The sequence below is a fragment of the Cupressus sempervirens genome, chromosome 8, assembly GCF_028749045.1.
Source record: "Cupressus sempervirens isolate cs-2001-9-10 chromosome 8, ASM2874904v1, whole genome shotgun sequence".
NCBI classification, from domain to species: domain Eukaryota; kingdom Viridiplantae; phylum Streptophyta; class Pinopsida; order Cupressales; family Cupressaceae; genus Cupressus; species Cupressus sempervirens.
Window position 1 is genome coordinate 472,383,085 of NC_143125.1, and position 23,606 is coordinate 472,406,690.

General features: G+C 38.7%; 1 protein-coding gene across 4 annotated transcripts in view; it reads right to left on the minus strand.

Moving 5' to 3' along the window:
• Positions 1–1,306: 1,306 nt before the first annotated feature.
• LOC149543283 (kinesin-like protein KIN-UB) overlaps positions 1,307–23,606 on the minus strand; it is a 305,487-nt gene continuing 283,187 nt past the window's right edge. For all 4 annotated transcript variants that reach the window (XR_016355614.1, XM_089798130.1, XM_089798128.1 and 1 more), the window contains one exon: positions 1,307–1,875. Coding sequence is in view for 3 of the 4 variants with exons in the window: in XM_089798130.1 (XP_089654256.1) it covers positions 1,712–1,875 (164 nt within the window). In the remaining variant the exon portion in view is untranslated. The remainder of the gene's footprint in view (positions 1,876–23,606) is intronic.

Genomic DNA, 23,606 nt, shown 5'->3' on the forward strand with positions numbered 1-23,606 from the left:
TTGGATTGAAAAGAAGCAGCCATGTACAAGTTATACAACTACATTGAATACAATCATGGAACAAATGATAATGAAGAGATGAAAGAATAAGAAATCACTTTTGGTAGATGTAAACGCAACGAATCTAAAGAGAAAACAATTGAAACTCTACCTTATGCATTTAGCCTTGTTTCCAAATCTAAACTTCCAAAAGACCGATCACCTCCTTTTCAAAATATCAAGTTTCCAACTCCAACCCTGAGCAAGCTAGGACAAAACCAAGACATCCAATTTTTTGTCTGGTGATGGCGCATCAAGTATCCAACTCCAACAAAACATCCCATGCGCACGGAAAACAACAAACAACAAAACATCCCATGCGCACGAAAAACAACAAACATGAAATGTTTTTATTTTTTACATCTAAGCCCCCCATTTCGACCAACACGGGGCTTAGTTTAAAAAAAAAAAAAAAAATTTGCCTTCTACATTTCGACCGAACTAAACTTTTTTAGTTGATAATCGAAAATTTTGGTAGAAAAATGATGTCAAATGTAGTAGTGTAACAATCTCATGGAGGCTTAGGCCATTTTATATGCTGTAGAACAGTGTTGTTTGTGGGGATGGCGCCAGATTATCTACGAGTCTGACTCCCAAGTGGGGGTGAACTTGCTTACTTACATTCTTCGTGAATGGAACAAAGCTGTTGACTGTTTGGCCAAATGGGCTTCTATTCATGCTCAAGGCTAGAATATTATGGATAGGGGGCAGCTTCCCCTTGATCTATTACAAGAATTTGATGAATTTGTTGCTCAAGAAAGAGCTCTTTGTTGATCTTTCCTTCTTATAATCCTTTCTGTCTTAATACATTTTTACCCCACTTTTTCCAAAAAGTACAATATCTATCACTATTCAGTAAACATAATTTTACCATTACAAAATAACTATTTATTAAAGACATTAGTTAAATAGAAAATTAAAATGTAAAATATCTAAAGACGATTAGAAAAAAACTGTACTCCAACCGTCGCCTGATAAGATAGGTAAAAAAAACTATACCTCAAACCCTCCCCTGATAAGATAAGCATTTTAGTTTGCTTTTTAGACGTTGCCGTCAGTCTACATGTTACAGGTGCTATCAATTTCTGAAATTTTAATACGTATAATATAAAGCCAACTTGTTTTACATTTATTTAAGTGGAGACCATCTAAATAATGAAAGTAATACGAATAACTGAGATTCTATGGAAACACGATCATGGCTGAAATGTAAATTACTGATAAAAGACAAACGAGTTTACGCTTGAGAACTTTGTGGTCTGCTCTATAGTAAAAAATGATTAGATCACATTAAATCAATTACGTGCGTGTAATACAAATGGGCACAGTGAATATTGTTTCTATTGCCAATAATCCTCAACAATTTCCGTGAATACTACTATCAGTAATCTTTCAATTGGATGACAATCGGATACAATGAAGTTGACCTGAAATATTGATGCTCTTCTTGACTCTGTAGCACACTTATGACCATTAGCAAAAATTGCTTTGATTTTATTGGCGTAACATTTTCAAATCTCAGTAACTACATTTGACGCTGTCACGTATAAACAACACCTAATAGACTAGAATACAAACCCAGCAATATTGGGGACTGGTAGAATTTTCTTCATGACAAACTTCTTATACGAATGATAAAAAATAGAAAGGCATTCTAAAACAGGAAATACTCTCATCCTCGAGGAAAATGCACTCTCCTCAATTCCATCTGAAAGGTTGGGCTCGTATTTAATGCCCTCTTTGCAAGGTTGCGTAAATCTTCTCTAGAACACTCACGTGATATACGGACAAGTTCCCAGAATGCTCCGAAGGAAACTATATCTTTTGCATTTGCCTCTGCAAAGACATTGAAAACGAAAAATGTGAGTCCCTGTTTGTCTCATACAGTCACACACATGAGCACTAATATCGATATGCAATCACAGAGGGCACTGGATCACAAACATCGATGAAATCTGGAGACTATTTACCTAAAAGTCAGCTTCTGAAGACAACATTTAGTATCTAAATTATGAGGCATTGAAAACAAATGCTGAAAAAAGTCTCCTTGAAAATAATAGCCAGTTCTTTGTATCATGATTGTATAATAGCTAGTTCTTTGCGTCATGATTGTTTCAAAGTGCAAATTCCTTAAAAAGCACTTCTTATCAGCAATGACTGTAAATAAATGTTTCTGATCTTACAACCTGTTTACAAGTTTACAGAACAGCAATGGAACTGGGATGCATTGAACCAGAAATTTTGAGAGACCATTTTACATATTCTGGGCGACAGTGTAGACTTTTACTTTGTCAATATTTACGTCATTGGTTTTGCGAACATGGCAGTACGGAAATGACAAAATGATTCTTGAGCAACAAAGATTTCGAGGAACAGACTATCTCGGGAACTCTTAGAAACACGTCTTCCAAATTGTGTTTTCCTTTTAAGTTCTAAACTAATGAGATAGTTTGATGGGATAACTGACAACAATTAATTTGTATCTCTTTCCACGCTGTAGTTAATTAGCTACAATCCTTGATTTTTATGAATCATTATAGTATTTCTTTACTTTGTGTCTTAATTTAAATGGTAATAATAATGGGGTAGCTATACTAAAAGATGGTAAAGTGTTTTTTCACAAAAGAAAGAATAGTAACAATATATATGTGTGTGTGTGTGTGTGCGCCCCTGCCATTTCTGTCCCAGAAATGTCATGGTACATAGGTTGTGACAGAAGCCAGTGATCAACCATCTTGAAAATAATAAATTTAGGGGAAATTACATGTGCATGAGTGAGCAGCAAAGTATTTGCAAATGCTTCTCTTTAGGAAATCAGGGTTCTCCAAACATTTTGCATAGTTAAAAATATGCAATGGCAAGTAAATTTGAAGCCAAAAACAGATTTTAGAAAGCCCAATGCATGCAACATTTTCCTTCAAAAAGCCCAGACCGAGGTTTGAAGATTGGGATACATGAGAAACCTCTTTGCCTCAAGTCGTGGTTTACAAAGCCCTTTACATGGCAAGTGTTTGCCTTAGAATGGTAAGTCATGGTTTAGAAAGACCATTACATGTGTTGGAAAAGACATCAATATGCATCTTTTGTATTTACTCAAACCAGGTTTTGGAAACTCACATTTAAAAATATGCAATGCAAATGCCTGAGTTCCACTGTTCAAGCACAAATTGCAGTTCAGAGAAATTATTACATGTTTATTTAAAATAACTTCTCTAAGGCAAAACGTGGTTTGCAAATGCATTTATTTGTAATGCATATGCATACATTTTGCAACTTCATTCCTTTGGCAAATCGTGGTTTGATGAAGGCATTGCATCTTTTAATGACTTGCATAAATAAGCAATTTGTTGGAAAATCATGGTTCTTGGATGCTATTATATATTTGCATTTTGCATGCAATGACCAAAATCATGGTTTGGAGATTCATTTAAATGTTTTAAAATGAAAGTAAAACCACCCAGCAAGTTGTTTTGTCAAGAAACAAGTGGTTTGGAAGGGTAATTACATGTATTTCATTCAAAAATAACATGTAATTGACTTACATCACTTAAAAAGTTTCCATTTGGTACACCGCACATGTCTATTTGATTGACTTAAGTGAATCTCACTCTAAAGGGTCCATCACATATTTACACTAACATTTCACATATTATCTGGAAATATGTTCACTCAGTGAAATTTCCCTTTTAAGTTAAAACTTTAAAGTAAATCTCAACATCAAAATAGACTATAAAGTGATTAAATCACTTAAGTGATAAATTAAAAAACAACTCAGTGAAATTTCCCTTTTAAGTTAAAACTTTAAAGTAAATCTCAACATCAAAATAGACTATAAAGTGATTAAATCACTTAAGTGATAAATTAAAAAACAACTCAACATCAAAATATAACATAAAGTGCACTATAATGACTTCAATCACTATCCTCTGCTTGCTTTTGTTCTTGAATGTATTTGTTTATGATGTGATTTGAAAGGAAGGTTTTAGGTAGCACTCTGTTTACTCTTGGCTTCTCGATACAAAATTTGATGTCCTTTTAAGGAATAAAGCACAAATGTGTATCTCTACTATAAGAGCTACTAAATTCCTCTTTGCAATGGCTACAAATCCACACATAACATCCTCCACCTAGCATTGGTCGAATTATTTGCACATATTTCCAAAGTGGGGAAAATCTATTGATTTTCAAGTGGGGGTTTCTGGCAACACAAGCACTTGCAACCATTCTTTAAATCTACAAAAAAATACACAACACATAAAACAAAAAATGAAAAATGAAAAAAGCTCATTTATGTACATAAATTGTAATGCATATGGTATTATCAGTAAGTTTCAAAATGAAAAAACTAAGAGCAATTTATAAGAACAATTCAAATATAAGACTAACAGTTTGATCTTAGTTTGTTTAAAAAAATTAGATTGCTATCAAACTATAAGATCAAAAAAATTAGAATCTAACTTCTAAGAATGGTATCTACTATCAAACTGTAATTTAAATTAAAAAATTTAAATTTAAATTTAAAAATAAAAAATAAAAATAAAAAAGAGTTAATAATAGTAGTCCCTACCTCCTTTTTGATCTTCGGAGTCTATCTTTTTGAAAGTTGTAGAAGAAAGGCTGCCTCAAGAGTAATTGTCGCCTTTGTTATCTACTATCAAACACAAACTGCTTCCTTAGGAGTAATCATTGCCTCAGGATTCAAGAGTAAAGGCTGCCTTTGTAATCGCTGCCTTAGGAGTAAAGGTGAATGAGTGAAGGGAAGTGCGAACACAAACAGCTGCGAATGAGAAGTGCAAACACAAACCACTGTTGAATGAGGGAAGTGCAAATTCAGGCATAATGATAAATACTAAATATGAGTATGAAGTGCGAATATGATCGTCGTTTTAGGGTTGGGTCCGTTTGGGAGATAAAAATGATTAAAATAAACAAAAAAGTGCCTTTGCAAAACATTAAAAAGGCAAACGTTTTTTGTTGGATGCCCAAATTCACTCCAAATTTGTTGTCATTCCACTTGGGCTCTTCTGTCAACTCCCAAACTTTCTCTACATTTGCCAACATTCGTCTAGGGTTTGAAAAGAAGAATCTGCAGGGACTTCATCAAACAAATGACAAATTTGAACAGAACCAAGAGCGACTTCAAATTTGCTACGAATCGAATGTCGAATTTGCATGCTGAGGGGCGAATATGGTAACTTAGATATTTAATGACTTGTTTCAAAAGGTGCTCTTTTGAATTTTTAAACCAAGGTCAACGTTTTTTAGTAAAGGCTTATATTTTTAATGTGAAAAGAAAATGCCAAATAACCGAAGCAAGTGAGACATTTATAAAAGACTTTCAAGGAAATCGATTTCATTATGCGATGATTGCTTTTGACTTGGTTTTGAGTTTGTTCTTGCGAATTGTGAAGAGACAAGGGTTTTTGCGATTCATTTGCATTGGAGAGCGACAATTCTTAAATGTTTGAGCATGTTAAGATGGTGAAAGATCCATTGATATTGTACATTAGTGATGGCTTCACATAGGAGCCATAATTGAGCTTGAATTTATAGTTTTTGTGAGAAGTTTGAGTTAGTTTCAAAATAAAGGCAATGCATTTGTGATAGCCATGATAAGCAGTAAATTAAAGTCCCTTGTGTATGGTTTAGTGAGCAATAAAGGCAACAGCGATGTAATGTACCATTGGGACCAAATTTTATTGCTGTGAATGGTTTGTATCCAAATGTTTGATGGCTAGACTAAGGACAGAGAACCAAATTGAACATTTGACCAAGACAAGGAGCATATGACAATAAAGGTGACTGCACAATGGAAATGGAGCATATGAAAACACAAATGTATGAAAACACAAATGTCCATACAGTCACTAAGAGAGATGTCTATATGGTGGTTGGGGGTACAATGAGGATATATGTTGGCTAGCAAATAATGGTGAGTTGTAGGAAGGGGCCTACAATGATTGAAAGCAATGGTGTATGGTATTGAGGATGACGGTGAGTAGGGGCAAGATGTGACAAAGGCATACAGTGGAATCCAAGTGTTGTGGCTAATTCTTCCCTAACTCAGCTGTATGGTGGCATGCAGTACGATGGCCTTCAATATTTGGTCACACACAGTTTATTCCTTTTGAAAGGTTGGGGGTATGACAAGGACATATGGTGGCTAGCAGATAATGACGAGTTGTAGGGAGGGGCCTACAGTGACTCAAGGCAATGGCGTATGGTACTGAGGATGATGATGAGTAGGGGCAAGATGTGACAAAGGCATACAGTGGAATCCAAGTGTTGCGGCCAATTCTTCCCTAACTTAGTTGTATGGTGGCATGCAGTATGATGGCCTTCAATATTTGGTTAGACACAACTTATTCCTTTTGAAATCAAATGCAATGACGCGTGATTAATGGCTATAATAATTTTGCATAAGATAGATGAAATGCCAAACAATGATAGCACTTCGTATTTGCTAGATTTGAAGCCAAGGAAAACATAATAGAAAAGGGTGAGGGATGAATCCCACAAAAATTGTGTTAGCCAAATAGGGAAGATCATTCATTCCGAAATGACAATATAGAACTCCAACTAGAATTCATAGTAAAAATATAAATCAAAGTTGCACGAGAAATACATCCTAGACACCAGTCATAATTGCCCTTCTGGAGTAACTCTTGAGGGTGCACAACAAGTGCTGACATGACAACTCCTAAACCGATGGAAAAATAAGATGGGCCCAAGACATTTATAAAACAATTGGGATCCCAAATACAAAAATATTATTATCTTATTTGATTTAATAATGGGGAGATTATAGTCTGCCTGACCCAAAAATTGCTTGTCCCCAAGCAATTGCAAACTAGGGTGCTCCAAAATCCATTTTCTTTCCCAAGTAGCATCCTCTATTAGAAATTTTTTCCAATAAACAAGAAACTCCTTGATGGTGCATGTCCTTAGCTTCTTTTCTCGAGTGTTAATGATCTCGGCTGACTCTGGAACTAATTGTTCTTCTTCGTTGATAGGGGGTAGATCCTTTGATATCGTGACATGTCCCATGACCTTCTTTAGGCAAGACACATGGAATACATTATGTATTTGACTCCCTTTAGGCAACTCCAGTTCATTGGAAACTTCGCCTACCCTTTGAATCATACGATAGGGTTCGTAGAAATGCGACCTCAAGTTCTCCTTGCCACATGTCTTCAGTTTGTCTATAGGGATGAACTCAGAGGTATACCAAATCAGCAACTTCAAAACTTCTCTCAATTCAGTGCTTATGTGCATACATCGTATGCTTGTTTTGGGCTCTCTGAAGATATTCCTTCAGGGATCTCAAAATATCCAAACCCCTCATAGCTAATCCTTGGTCTTTAATGTGCAACTATCACCTAAAGCCATATCCATAAACGATGGAGGTTCATAACCGTATGGAGCTTTGACTGGCATCATCCGAATTGACATGTGGTACATGACATTGTAACAATACTCACCCATAAGTAACCACTTCACCCATGCATTCTATTGTGCTGAGACATACTTTATGAGGTTACTTTCCAACCATTTAATCACAATCTTTGTTTGTCTATCTATCTGTGGGTGATAGTTTGTGCTTGGCAATAATTTTGTTTCTGCAAGCTAAATCAATTGTCCAAAAGGTGCTAAGGAAGTGACTATCCTTGTTGCTAACTACATTTCGAGGGAGACCTTGCAAGAAAAATACTTCTTGGAAGAATAATTTTGGCACTTGTGTTGCTTAGTACCTGGTGGAAATAGCGAAGAAGTGAGCATAGTTGGTCAGTTAGTCAACCACGACGAAGATGCAGTCCTTTCCTTGCACTTTAGGAAGCCTGGAAATGAATTCCATCGAGATACTATGCCACTTATGTTTAGGAATCGATAATGGTAAGAGAAAACCTATAGGTAAAGCATGCTTTGGATTTGTTTTGCTAGAAATGACACATTCCTAAAGGTATTGTACATCATTCTTGAGACCCTTCCAAGAAAATCTCTCCCTGATTTGTCTGTAAGTCCTCAAGTATCCTTGATGCCTAACCAAGGGCGAGTCGTCCATCGCTTTTAAAATTCTCTCCATCTTTCTAATATTTTGTTTACAAATTACAAAAGAGTTGTTCAATTAAATTAAACTCTCGCTATAAGAAGAATGGTGTACGGTATAGTCAAATATCCCACACAGTTCCAGGACTCTACGAGTCAGAGTAGGACTCACCGAGTCTAAGCTCGAGTCCATCAAGACGACTCCTGGCCTCGAACTCGGTAGAATCCTAGCAGAGTCACCGTGGACTTGCCGAGTCCACGGTATCTCTTGACTCACAGAGTCCCAAGCTCTGGACTCTCACTGGTTGCAGGACTCATGAAGTGCAAAAAAACAATAAAATAAATTGGTTAAGTGAATTGTTTGTGCTTTGTATAGCATATTTTTGACCCACAAAGGTCATTCCATCCTTTGCTAATGCTTGTGATAGAGAGAAACGAGTTAGAGAAGAGCATTAGGGTTTTGAGAGAGAAATTAGCAAACCGGTTAGCTCTCCCATATCGATTGCTGATTGTTTGTGCAACTTTGTAGCTTACACTTGAGCATTAAAAGGAGCTAAAGGAAGCATTTGGAGGAGGCTTCTACAAACTTACTTGCATTTCCATTGTTTGTGCAAAAATTGAATGATCTTGTCTTTGTTCACTACAACCTTCACCTTTACCATAGATAGATCCAGGGCACCGATACATCATCGATTGTATTAGAGATTGTTGATCCAAATGCAGAGTGGAACATAGAGATTGCTGATCCTATCTTATGTGATGAAGTCATGTAGTGGGTTGATCAGGTGGATCGAGAGGCAAAGACAATAGCGCTAGCAGTTGAGGAGGCTAAAGCGCAAGGAGACTGAGTATAGGACCTTGAGGCCAAGAGTGATGGATCCAAGTTGGATGATGAGGATTATGTGCGTGAGGATGAGGATGAGGATGCCCTGAGGTTTAGCCTCATACACAAGGAGAGAGGATGACTCTAGAGTCTTCCATGACTTATCTTAGGCCTATTAGTAGGACATAGACTACTATGAGCCTTAGTCTTCTACACTCTAACTATTTTTTTGATATATGTTTAAAACTTTCAAATCCATGAATATTATAGACATTTGATAGTGACACTATGTTTAACTTTATATTATGTTATTCAATTTTTTTCTTTCAGAAATTCACTTTTATGCTTATGTAATCTATGCAAAATTGTGGATATGTGTTAAGTAGCTTCTATTTATCTCAATTATTGTGTATTTGATGTTAATTGACAAAAAGGTGCATGAAAAAATCTTTTAATCCTTGAAAATTGTTCAATTTCATGGGCTTTTCGATTTTCCGAGTTTGATAACAATTTTGACTTTCTGAGTCAAAGGCGAGTTCGAGTGCCGTAACATTGATCCCACATGTGTGAATGAAAATGATATCCATGGGTTATGGTTGTGAGAATTTTGAGGATGTGACCACACATATCCCAGTTACAGGTGCAGATGATACAATTGAGCTGAGTGCATTTGCTGAGAGCAATGAGAACCCAGATGTTGCATTGAGTTCTCTTGAGGTTACATCTACTGCAAATGTGGTTGGTGATGAGCCAAATGATAGGGTTTACATTTAAAGCTATGACAATCAACATTTGAATGCGGTGGTAGCTTTTTATCATGACTACATAGGGAGGAGTATACATTACGACTTCTCAAATCCATACATAGAGGATTTGATGATGCACCTGTTGGAAATAACAATGGGAAAGAAAACTTTGAGGAGGGGGGGCTGAATCAGTACTTCAAAACTTTAACCATGAAACATTCACCACACATCCATCTCACAATTTAAAATGTAAACTGAAATATCTAACTACACATGTTCATCTATAGCATGAAACAAATAAATACATAACACAATAAATTTGTTACCCAAAAACCCTCCAATGAGAAGGTAAAACTGGGCTGGGGATGACACCGACAAATCTTCACTACTACAGCTGTAAAGTGTAGCCAATTAAGGTTAGAAGAAGTTTGACCATAAACTATGATCTACCTTGTGAAAGCTCTACCTTGTTAAAAGCTTACAAAGATTGTTAAGTCTCACTCTGCTAAAGGATTTAAACACCCTGCTAAAAGTGTGCCTTGTTAGAGGACTTAAACTTGCAATAAAACAAGCACTCGGTTAAGAGATTTACACAAGCCTGTTAAGACTACTCTGTTAGGAGATTTTATCTGCATCACTTGGTAGAATGATTCAACACCATGATCCTTTGGTTAGCACTCTTCTGCTAGATGTCAGATCTTCTCTTTCTTGGTGTGTACTTGATCCTTCTAATCAGATATGTCTCCTCTGTCCTCTTTCTTCTTTTCCTCTGTTCTCTCTAACTAATTCTGCAATTCACAACATTATCACAACCTCCATAACCACTATGAATGATCCCTACACTTAGCATTCGTCTCTCTTGCATCTCCTTCTCTTCATTCACGCACTTCCAAATTGTTTAGGGTTTGTCTCCTTAAGTAAACACAAGTTGGTTAGGGTTAGGTTAGAATCAACTAATGAGGTTGATCCATTTTGTCGCTTAGAACATCTCTCAATTTGATTGGTTGCATGTACTGCATAGGGATTTGTAATATACATCTGTATACATCTTCTAGAATCATAAAATAATCATTAAGTCGGCCCCAAATAGTTTACATAGAAGTTTGTGCTATTACAAACAACTATGTCTAAAACTATTCACTCGGCAATTGAAGTCTCTGATGCTCGGCATTCACTATATCTTCAATGCTGTAACTCGGTTCCTGAATGACTCGACATACTTTGTTTACTCGGCTCCTGAGTGACTCGGCACTAACTCTCTACTCGGCACATACTAGTGCTTGGCACTGACTATGTATATTACTCGGCATGTATTGTTTAACAACTTATGCTCGGCATGCTTTGATCACTTGGCTCACATTGATTGCTCGGCTTGCTCTAATCACTAGACATGAGGCATACATGATTGCCACCTCTTTGTGCAAGGGGCATCCTTATGGAAACTACAAGTTGTACTTGAGCTATGAGATTCTTGAAGAAATTTATGAGCATGTGTCATGTCCCAAAATTTTAATGCAATTTTTAATTAAACTAATTAATTAACTGGTTCTAGAATTTAAATAATATAAGGACCTTTAATTAGTTACTTTAATTAATTACTATGCGGCCCAAGTTAATAGTTGTATTTGTGGTTTCGATTGATTTAATATATCTCAGACCTATTTTTATTTTAGTTTCCATTGGTAAGTGTTGCCGTCGGCTATCTTTTTACACCCTCGGAAAGGTTTTCTTGGATGGGTATTTAACCACGACTTGTAGGTAGTTGTAGATAAGCATTCTAATTATTTATTTTGTACTACGAATTCTTGTTGGGATTCTCTGTTGTTTGCCATTTTGGAAGTGAACGATCTTCACTACTTGGCTTATTCTATTTCGGTGAGATTCAACCCTCACCCTATTCCGTTGCATGTAATACTTCGCTTAGATCTGGCAAGTCATGTTTACCGCATAAATTAATTGATTGATGCACACAAACACTAGATGAGAACAGCAGAACCGCTTCCTTTATTCGCATATGCCAGACATTACATTATGCTTGATGATGATTACAATGCTTCCCGAAGGGGGTATATATACTCACCAAAGGGCCTACATAACAAATAATACATACTATCCTACCCGTTAGCTCATTTACAATTATTTACTGACTACATCATCCCCCCCAAAAAGAACAGTCATCTTCGGACGACAATTACAAAATATTCGAGACAATTAACAAACAAAATTCATTAATTGACTAAGTACAATAAGATAAATCTGCTTTTGCCACATCACTTTCACGTTTGTCTCGTGCCTACACCAAATTGATCTCCAAACCACATTGCATCTGCAGCCTTTGCTAACAAAATACTATCTCCTTAGCTGACCTTGATAGCCAACAGTGTTGCTTAGTTTGCTTCCAACTCCTGGATACACTGAGCCAAGTGTCGCTGTACTGCCTTCAACTGGATGATCAGCTCCTCTCGAGCTCTCTATGCATCCACCAAGACAGCCTCATGTCCAACACCTACTCCAAGTGCCTCTAGTACACAGACACTCCATGCCTGTAGCAGCTCCATGTCTCATCAACTGGTCACACTTCCCACGACTGATAACTGCAACGACTGGGGGTCTAGGGGGCAACGCACTCCGAAACCCACACAAAACTGAATGGAACACACTATTTCTGTCATTTTCTTCTGCTTCCACACTCTTTTTGGCAACTGCTTATGTCTACCCTTCCCTTTGGCATCACGCGTTACTCATTCTGAACTGTTTCAATCTGTCATCTTTTTTTCCTTTTTTAATAGAAAGCTTCCCGTGTCTAAAACTTTACAAACTGTGGTTGAAATCCATATGCCCAGATGTATACTGAAAATCCGTACTACAATTTCTATTAAAAAAACTGTATGGTGACAACCTTAGAGATTCTGCATAGTGGCAACAGGTGGTTCACTCAACAGGAAATTGATTTGAAGGTCTGTATGGCAAGCAATAAAGAATCAAGCCTTCAGAAAATCGTAGGGCAATTCATTTTTATGGAATACATATGGCCTATGTTGCAAACATACAAAGAAAAACTTTAAAATCTGTACAAGCATGTGAAAACCGTACGCCAATCTGGAAAGCTTAACTGTACACCAAGCTCAAAATCCATACACCAAGTGCACAATCCGTACACCAAGCTCAGAATCCATACACCAAGTGCACAATCCGTACACCCAGTGCAAAATCCGTATGCCCAGTTAAAATAACCATGCACCAAGTTAAATCTTATAAAGTCGTACGGTGAACTGGAATCATATAAACCCATACAGTGAACTAGACCATTTATACACTCATGAATCCGTACGGCATCACAATCTTCAGACTTCAAAATCCGTACACCAAATGTATAAGGGAAATCTGTATGGTAATATCCAAAATTAATGCTTTGGAAAATCCATATGTTGGCCTACTGTATCCACCTTAAAAGCCGTACGATGACCAAGTTTAAAGAATCCATACGATGACTATGCTTCAAAAATCCGTATAGTGGCTAAGATTCAAAAATCCATACGGTGACTTTGTGACTTGCTCTCTCTTTTTAAAAAAAAAAAAAAAAAAAATTTATTTCTTGTCCTTACTAATCTTACATATGTACAATATTTACATATATACAGTACTAACAGTCGTTCTTTTCTCAGTTGTTCGTCCATGGAAGTGCGTTATTTCTTTCATGGTAGACATTCATCTTCAACCTATGAACTGTGTTGGCCAGTTCCTTTCCATCTAGTGTCCATAATTTTATTGCTCCGTTATCACCCACTTCTTGAATTTGATACGGCACGCTGATCCATTTCACTTGAAACTTGCTTGGTTTGATCTCGTTCCGTCCGTCATACTTCAACTTCTCCTGCCATCTCTTTCGCCCGTTTTATGGAACTTCCGTGGCCCATTGTGCCTGCAGTCGTCGCTCATCTAATTTATTTAAGGTACACGATCTCTTCCTTCGATTTTCCATATCGCCCAGTTTGTTCCCGAAGCTTAGTACCATGGACTCCGTCGGTTGCCCCTTCTTGCCATCAATAACACCTCCACTCCGTACTGCTGCAACTTTTATTAAACCCTTCCTCTTTGTTTCTTGTGTAGAACGTATGATGTGTTTTCCTTGCTATTGGCACCTTTCTGCTATATCTATGGTTCGACGTAACATTTCCTTTCTACACGGTCGTACAGTGGAATCTTTCCTTTTTGTGGGTTTGTACTGTATGTTCTTTCCTTCAACTTTAGTCCCAACCACCTTTCCTTCTTCCGCTTCTCCGTATTCCTTCGGACATTCATTTCTCTTTTCTTTCTCACCTTCATCGACCCTTAACATATTACAGCTCGAAAAGAGTTCGTAGTCCTCTATCTGCCAGTGGTAAAAACCATTCACCGAATCCAGATGGTCGTCTGTCAATCCTCCTTCCAATCGTAGGACTCCCTCCTAATCTGGTTCCATATTCTGCCTCCTTTCATCCTCTTCTTCTTCGGAATCTGACGATAGAGCTTCTTCCCCGACCATTTCAGTGTGTAGATCGATGACGTACTTCTGCCCTGTGCTTTCAAGTGATAAAATATTTTTCTTCCAATCATGCTTCACGTTGGCTTGTATCAGCCACCCTCGGTCCAGAATGGCATCATATCATCTCCGCTTCAGTGGGATCACAACAAAATCCAACAAGAATGGCTATGTTCCAATCGTCACTGGTTGTGCTGTCAGGACTCCCAATGGCTTGATTCCATGTTGATCGGCCGTTAGCAGCTGGAATGCAGGTGGCCACAATGTCGGTTGTACCAACCTTTTCCAAGTGTCTTCGGGTAACACATTAACACCGAACCCTCTGTCCACAATCGTTTCTGTCAATACAATCCCAAGAATTCCCATTTCAACGACTACCGGATGGTGTCTGGATGAGAGGGCTAACAGTATCAGATCTTCTGCACTTGCGCCACTTTCCTTCTCCTTTTTGTCCATTGTACTTGTTGCACTTTCCTGCTCCCTTCCATGTTCTCCTGGTAGCTTAGCAATTGGAGCTATATTCGTGAGTGCCATACGGAGTTGAGGCATAGTGAGCAACAGATCATTTATCCTGACGGGTACCTCGGTTTGTAGTATTTGTCGTACGATATTCTGTTCTGCGCAGTTCTATGTGGAGGAACTAGTCGTGTCCTTCAAGTGTGCCTTTGCTCTTTGGATCTCTGCCCGTGCTTCCTCCAGTCTCTTCTTTTCCTCCGTCGGATCAAGGTATAGCTTCACCTGCTTCTGAGTGATTGCCAGAACTTCTTCCTCTTCTGTCCCGACGATAATCAAGTTACCCCAGACTTCAAGCACTTAGCATCGTCATGATCGCTAGGTCCACACCATCGGCATAGCAACTTCGGTGTGCTCGCCGTTGTGCACTCTCGAGCGAAGTGACCCCACAGATTGCATGCATGGCATTGAACTATCGGCCAGCGATTCGCATCATACTGAATTCGACTCCTTCCGCCATTATTGTTGTTGCCGCTATTATTTTTGTTGCTGTTGTTGTTTTGACTGCGCTAGTTCTTTCTGTATCCACCTGATGTGGGACCTTCCGTACTGGTGTTCTCGCTCCCTCGTGATGCGAACGCCTCCTGCGTGAGGAACACTTGTTGTTGTGCTCTTGATTTCAGGTTGAAAGGGCATTCCTTTATTGAATGTCCCATGATCTAGCAAATCTCACAAAATTGATCTTTCGGGCAGGATTCTTTCATATGGCCTTCTTTCTTGCACTCTGTGCACCATAACTCATTGCCCTAGGTCTCCTTGTGCATGTTCTTGAACTCTTTCATCATCTGAATCATGTCCTTTTGAAGAGCAGGGACCTTCTTGTTGTTGCCTTCATCATCACTGCTATCTTCTCCTGAAGGTTCCCCGTCATCTGAATCGGACGAGCTACTCTTCTTCTTCTTTGTCTTTTGCTCACTTTTGAGGTTCATTGCCTAATTGTACGCTTTAATGTATGTCGATGGTGGCACGATCTTCATCTTCTTTCGTAGTTTCGGGCGAAGGCCTTCAATGAACTCTCTTTTGTAGCCCATCAGCCGGCTTATTCTCCATCTTATTGATCAGATCCTTCAACTTCCTAGTGAAGACTCAGACTGTTTCATTCTTCCCCTACTTAGTATTGAATATCTCCGCTACAATCTCATTATCGTTGCGCAATATTTGAAACTCTGCAATAAACTCCTTAATATTATCCCAACTGTTTAACTTCTGTGGATCTGTCTCAGTAAACTAATCAATCGCAACACCTCGTAGGGTGGCCAGAAAATGTCGGACCCATTCGTTTGTATCTGTTATGGCATTCGCCCTCCAGATCGTTTCACATGTTTTAAAATATCGAATCGGATCGGCGGTTCCTTCACCATCAAATTTAGGCGACTTTTCTTTTGGTCCTGCCATTATTACTGGATGTTGTGGGTTTTGTTGTGTACCTGCATTGTTTCGCACTCCCACGTTGTTTTGTACTCCCACGCTATTTTGCACTCCCGCGCTGTTCTGAATACTCGTGCTGTTTTCAACACCCACACTGTTTTGTGAAGAAGGGTTTTCGTCAACTGAAGCTGTATGTTCCGGAAGTATATCTCAGACGAAGAGTTCACTCCATGCTCGTGCTCCCTCGGCAGTCTGAGCCGTGCGAGTCGATCCCCTTCCGTCTAGATTCTCTTCCCTCGGCGTATATAGGTTCAGAAACTCTTCCCTTGCTTCTTCCACCAAATCGAGCCGCTGTCGATTCTCTTCCAACAATTTTTCAGTGCTTTTGTGTCCGTCGGTAACTTGCTGAAATCTCTGTCTGCGTTCAACTTGTTGTGCCAAAATTAAATTTTCCTGCGTTGTGCATAATTCGTCATTTTCCTTCAACTTATTCTTATTCTTGTTCAACTGATTTGGCATTTAGTCTTCATCCGTCTGTCATTGTACTAGGTCCATCGGGCAACGGCGCCAAATGTTTACCGCATAGATTAACTGATTGATGCACACAGACAATAGATGAGAACAACAGAATTGCTTCCTTTATTCGCATATGCCAGACACTACATTATGCTTGATGATGATTACAATGCTTTCCGAATTACCTCCTATGGATGAGGAAGGTAAATTGATTTTGGTCCCTGATGAGATTCTTGAGGTGAGGGAACAGTGGCTGAGAAGCCGGGTGATTCGAGAGTATTTGGTTCGATGGAGAGATCTTCCCATAGAGGATGCCACCTGGGAGGGTGTGAGCATTTTACAACATCCTGCATTACAGTTGCTTGTGGGCAAGCATCTTCGAGAGGGGAGGACTGTCATGTCCCCACTCTAGCTCAGTCTAACAGAGACATGTGAGTCAGCTTATTATGGGGTCTTGTAGGTTGACAGGGTTGGATAGAGACCCAGTATGGTTATTCAGTGTTGGGGATTTGGTTTTCTGGTGGGTATTGATCAGTTGGGTGATGTTCCTTATTTTTAGGAGGCAGTTCCTACATTTATGGGGTTCATTCCTACTTTTTAGGAGGTATGATCATGCCCAGGGCTGAGTTTCCATGAGATGACCCTTTGGGTTCAGTTTCAGAGGGATAGGGCTTGTTTCCTAAATTTTAAGAGCATCCCTAGATTTTAGGGATGAGTCTGCCAATGGATTCTTGATTTCCGACTTCAGTCACAGACAGGTGACAGGATGATTTTATGGTTTGTGATGTCAGTTGGGTAGTTTGTGGCTATTTGGGTTATATTTTTAATATTTCCTAAGTTAGCGTTTAATATTTAAATAAGGCTAAATTAATAGCCATTTTGGAGTAATAAGGAAAATTTGGCCTCATCTGGATGTGTATCCCATGTTATGATAGCTCGTTGGAAAGGTCTTAAAATTCTCTAAATCGTCCTCTTTGGTCTCAGGGCAATTCGGTGAGCGGATTTATTACTATGGTGGAAAAGGTCATTTTCTAGTGACATGGTCACTTTAAAATAAGATTTAATTCATTTTTATAGCCAACACCAATTGGGGGTCACTTTAGGGTTCGAATTGCTTTGCAAGGGGTTATAAAGAGATGGGCGCCATTTCTCATCATTATGCATATTTTTCAAACACTTCTTTTTAGATTTGCTCTGCTTGAGCGATTTGCATTTTGGGACGCAAACCCCAGGGTAATTGCTGGCTGGGACGTAACCCTCGGCAGCATTGGGTATTTACTGGCTGGGACATAACCCTCAGCAGTATTTGGTCTTGGAATTTTCAGTGGTATCAGCTGTTATCAGGGAAGGAGGACGCTATTTCAGCTTGGGTTTGCAGTATTGTTTAGCTGGGCACGATTATTGGTACATGGGAAAGTGAGCCTTGCAGCAGTAGCCGCCATTTGCAGCACTTTAAAATATAGAGAGTCGGATAATCAGCAGCAGACGTTTGCATGTTCACAGTCCTTTCCATCAGCCAATTTGGCGTCATTGTTAGGGAAAATGTACTGGATCCTTTATTTGGCTCTATAATTCAGAGATCTGCCTGGTATGATTTGTATCAATTCTGATTTTGCTGCATATTGTTATTTATTTTCAAACTCTTTTCATATCATTTGCTCCTTCTCATTTCTATGTTGAATAATCATCAAAAACGCAAAAACAAACAAACTCTTCTGCGTTTCTGTTAAGTTCTGCAAGAAAACTTTAATAAACAGGAAAAAGAAAATTAAAAAGAAAAAATATAATAAAGCTACAGCAGATTAGCGGCAGAGATCCATCAGGGATCTTTCATATATACTCACCAAAGGGCCTACATAACAAATAATACATACTATCCTACCTGTCGGCTCATTTATAATTATTTACTGACTACAAGTCGGAGCACCATCTTTTGGCAATTATTAATTGAAGGTTGCTTGTGTTCGAATCTCTATTCTTGTTTAGCATTCTTTGATAAATTCAGAATTAATAGTTTAAAGTGAAGATCTGAAATCATTATTTTTTGTACCTCCTTCATTTCTCACAACACTATGCAATTACCGCATGACCTCCAAGCTAAGTTGTACCTCCTCCCAACCAACTGTATGGTCTCCACCTGCTCACCGTACGGACCCCATAGTCCTTACCATACAGCTACACTGCTAAGCATTGACCTGAAGCACTGGCCACCCAAAGCACTAAAGGAGAACTACCTGAAGCACTGACCTGAAGCACTAATTGAAGCACTAATCTAATGCATTGATCTGAAGCACTGGCCACCCGAAGCACTAACTTGAAGCACTGACCGAAGCACTGACCTGAAGCACTGGCCACCTAAAGCACTGACCGAAGAACCGACCTGAAGCACTGGCCACCAAAAGCACTAACTCGAAGCATTGACCTGAAGCACTAGCCACCTAAAGCACTGAGGGATACTACTTGGAGCACACAACTAGACTACCTGAAGTACATGACAAGATTACCTAGAGCATACTACGGGACTTCAGAAGGAAACTCTAAAACAGAACATTACAGTGGTATCAGAGTAGAAACCTTTCGGGAGTATCTCTAAAACTTTCGAAAACACTACTGAAACCATTTGGGAGCATCTCCAAAACTTTCGGGAACATTACCGAAACTGTTTGGGAGCATATTCGAAACTTTTAGGAACATTACCAAAATTGTTTGGAACATTACAACATGATGATATGAAGGCTATGGATTTGATCATAAAGGTGTCTCAATGGTATCCTAATGACTTTGGGCATGGCCATGTTTATATCAGAGTGGCACAACGAGAGCTTGATGCACATTTCATTTTCTTGCCTACATCCAATTATGTGTACGTGATCATGATGCAGCATGAAGGCTTCAATAGATACAATTATTTGGACTTGGTTTGGGACCCAAGAGCTACAGTGGGCAAATTGTTTGATGATGAATTGCTTGAGAGTGAGCAATCTTTGGGTAGTGAGAATTTGTAATGTCCCCAATTTTTAATAAAATATTTTCATTAGGTTATTTGATTAAATGGTCCTAAAAGTTAAATAATATCACAAGGACTTATTTAATTAATTGATTTGATAAATAAAAGGGCCCAAATTTTATTAATTATCTGTTGGTATTTGTCATGTCGGCATTCTTTGTAAACCCTTGGGATTTTTCTCCGAAGGAGTATTTATGTGTGGCATGTAGGGATTATTTCTTTGTATTGTGAATTCTTGTTGGAGTTCTAATTTGTTTGCCATTTTGGAAGTGGAAGATCTTCCCTACTTGGTTATTTTGGTTTCGATGGGATTCAATCCTTACCCTATTCAATCTCTGGATTACTTTGCTTCGGATTTAGAAAATTGGAGTGCCATCTTTGTCTGAGAATATACATTTCTTACCTTGATTGCAATTATTGTTATTGGCAATTATCTGTGCAAGTGGCAAATGCCTTGTTTATATCACTACTTCCATCTACACTAGGGCTCGATATCATTAACGACTATGCATTCCAAGTCAGGTATCTTCATCTATTTTCTTCCAAGTATGACCATCCAGTTCCTTCCTCGTACAACTTTCTAGTTCCTTCCCATATGGCCATCCAATTCCTTCCCCGTATGGCCATCCAATTCCTTCCATGCACGACCATCCAGTTCCTTCCCAATACGGCCATTCACTTCCTTCCCATACGACCATCCAGCTCTTTCTTTGTATGACCATCCAATTCATTCCCCATACGACCATCATCTTCCTTCTCCGTACAACCATCCACGTCCTTCCCCATACGACCATCCTTTTCCACTATATGACCCCCTCCTTGCCTCTATTCAATACAGTTACAAGCCAATTGGTCATCACAAAAGTATCTGGGTGCAATAGCAATAAATTGAGTTGTCGGATTGAATATGAGACACTACAGAGGTATTAGAGCTAGTGACCTTGCCAGCCTGTTGGGTATTGAGTTCAAATCATGGCGTCAAGTGATGGGTTGGTTGATGCGCTGAGAGAGATAAGAAGTCAACAAAGGCTCCACAAGTGGGCAAAATAAACACCCAACCTCTTGATGTGCACAAGGTCATTGGTGACAACATTCATTCCTAGGGTGAAGCAACAGGAAATGCAAACTCCCACATTGGTTGAGATCCTATAGAAAATAAAGCAAGATTGGGTGATTAGTGGATGGGAGAGAGACATATCTCTGAAAGATTATATAGAACTGTGAATGAAGTCTTCGTCATCTCAGCACAATAAACTCTTCAACAATGTTCAAAAATGTGAGATTGATAAGTGGCTACAGGATGAAGTCACATAGGCATAAGTGGTAAATGAAGAGTTGCATGAGGATTCACAAGAACCTGTTGCTATGCCTACAAATGGAGAGCCCCTGAAAATTCAAGATGACAAAAACAATGAAGGAGATGCCTGCAAACCAACACTCGTCAATCAACTTGATTGAAATTCTCTACCAGCAATTGTTCAACTTCATGAAGATGCTATGAATGATTCCTTGCAAGAGCAATCGCAATTGGTTGAATATGTAGTTTATCCTTCAGATGTGCCTAGGTCAAACATGATTGCAATTTCTCCATGTAAAGGCCCCCCCCATAAAAATAATAGGATCTACACATGCTGTGAGATTCCTAAGGAGATAGATGATTATATGAAGATTGTGGAATGGACATCGATGTAGTTTATGACTAGCTTTTTTGAGATCCTAGCAACTCCAAAGATGACAATGTAGCACAACATAAATTTGATAGGGATGTTTATGGAGAAACAGAAGCTAGAGTCACTCTTCACCAGTATGATGGCAATGCCAACAAATATGGGTACAGTGACAATGGTAGAGTGCGATGCGTGCTAATGCAAGACCATCCTCATGGAAGTAGCAAGATTCACCTAACTGATAAGACTCTAGAGGAGATTGGTGTGCATGATCCCATGAAGGTTTCAAATTGGAGCCTCGATGTGTTTTATGATTGGCTTCCATGGGATCCTAGTGGTTTTGGACATAGCATTGTTTATATCAGAGTGGCGCAGCAGAGGCCTGGCGGTGGTCTGTTCATTTGAATTGAATTCAATTATGCACATGTGATCCTGAAGAGGCATGGGGTTTCCAGCAAATATAGCTGTCCGTATCTGCGCCTGGTTTGGGATCATGGAGTTTGTGAATTGCTTGAGGACAAGCAATCTTTGGGCGGCAAGGATTTGTAATGTCCCCACTTTTAATAAAATATTTTAAATAATTAACGGTCCCAACATTTAAATAATATTATTTGGACCTTTAGTCATTTAATAAAGGGGCCCAATTTTTTTTAATTATCCGTAGGTGTTGTCATGTGAGCATTCTTTTGTAAACCCTGGGGAGTTTTCTCCTAAGGGGTATTTATGTGCGGCATGTAGCAAGTTGTTAGTATGCGATTTGGGTTATTTCTTTGTACTGCAAATTCCTATTGGAGTACTTGGCTATTCTGGTTTCTATGGGACTCAATCCTCACCCTATTCCATCTTTGGATTACTTTGCTTCGGATTTGGCACACATGGAGTGCCATCTTTGTCTGAGAATATACATTTCTTGACTTGATTGCGATTATTGGTATTGACAATTATTTGTGTGATTGGCATTTATCTGTGCAAGAGGCAAATGTCTTGTTTATATCATTACTTCCATCTGCACTAGGGCTCGACATCATTAACGACTACACACTCCAAGTCCAATGTCTCCATCTATTTGCTTCCACGTACTACCATTCAATTCCTTCCCCATATGACCATCCAGCTCCTTCCCGTATAGCCATCCAGTTCCTTCCAAGTATGATGATCCAATTCCTTGGATGTACGGCCATCCAGTTCCTCCCACATGCAGCCATCTAATTCCTTCCTTGTACAACCACCCATTCCTTCCACGTACAACCATCTAGTTCCTTCTACGTATGGCCATACAATTCCTTCCCCATACGACCATTTAGTTCCTTCCCATACAGCCATCCAATTCCTTCTTCGTACAACCATCCACGTCCTTCCCCGTATGACTGTTGGGTGGATATTTTTCAACCAACAATTTTGGGTAAAAATCCAGTCACAAAATAGAACGACCAGCCATAGCATGTGAGATAGAGTCTCTCCTACCTTAAAAGAGAAGGCTCCCCTTCTCACCATTCCTTGAATCAACTCAAGGTAAGCAAGAAGTCGAGAGATTTTATAAAATGGATGTTACTAATATCCTTTCTTCTTCTCTTTCAAGAAAGAATCCACTTACTGGTGGAGCAAGTAATTGGCAGGGTGAATCTCTAACTACACTTCTATCAAGAGCTCGAAATAGTGATACCGATAAACCTTCACTAAATCAAATGCTAGCTAAAAATATGTACCAATTTGGCTCTAAGTCCGATCGTACTTCTATATGAAAAAGCATTACAATTAGGGCACAAAGACTGCTAAAAGTAAGAACAACTTAACTATTTTGTGAATTGAGAAAGAAGTATAAGCTACAGACAAAGCTTATTTCCACAACCGCTCCTAGTGAAAGCTTTGGCTCTAATTGCTTCTTAAATCACTATGCTCTTTTATTGAACACACAATAATAACATGAATCAAAAAAATAGGCATAAATTACAGTCAAAGCTTCTAATTTGCTCTATCACAATTGCTTCCAGTCAAAGCTTCGAATCCAATTGCTTCTTTTATTCACTTCTCTCCCAAATTTCTACTACACAATCAAAGTTGTGCTTGCACAAATGTGGCAGAGCTTTCTTGCATACAACAAAAGATGATTTTTATACAATGAGGGGGCACTCCTTTATATAAGCACAGGAGTTGAGAAAAAGGTGGAGGAAAAAGTGGGAGCAACTCAACCAACTTTGACCTAGTCTAACTAAAAGAGAAAATATAGGGTTGCAACTACATGTGCAACTTGCATTACATCTTTTCATGTACATGAAACTTGCATTAAGTGTAATTACACATCTTCATATAATACATCCTTTTCAATTACAAACATGAAAAAAGAAGAGGAAAGACGGAA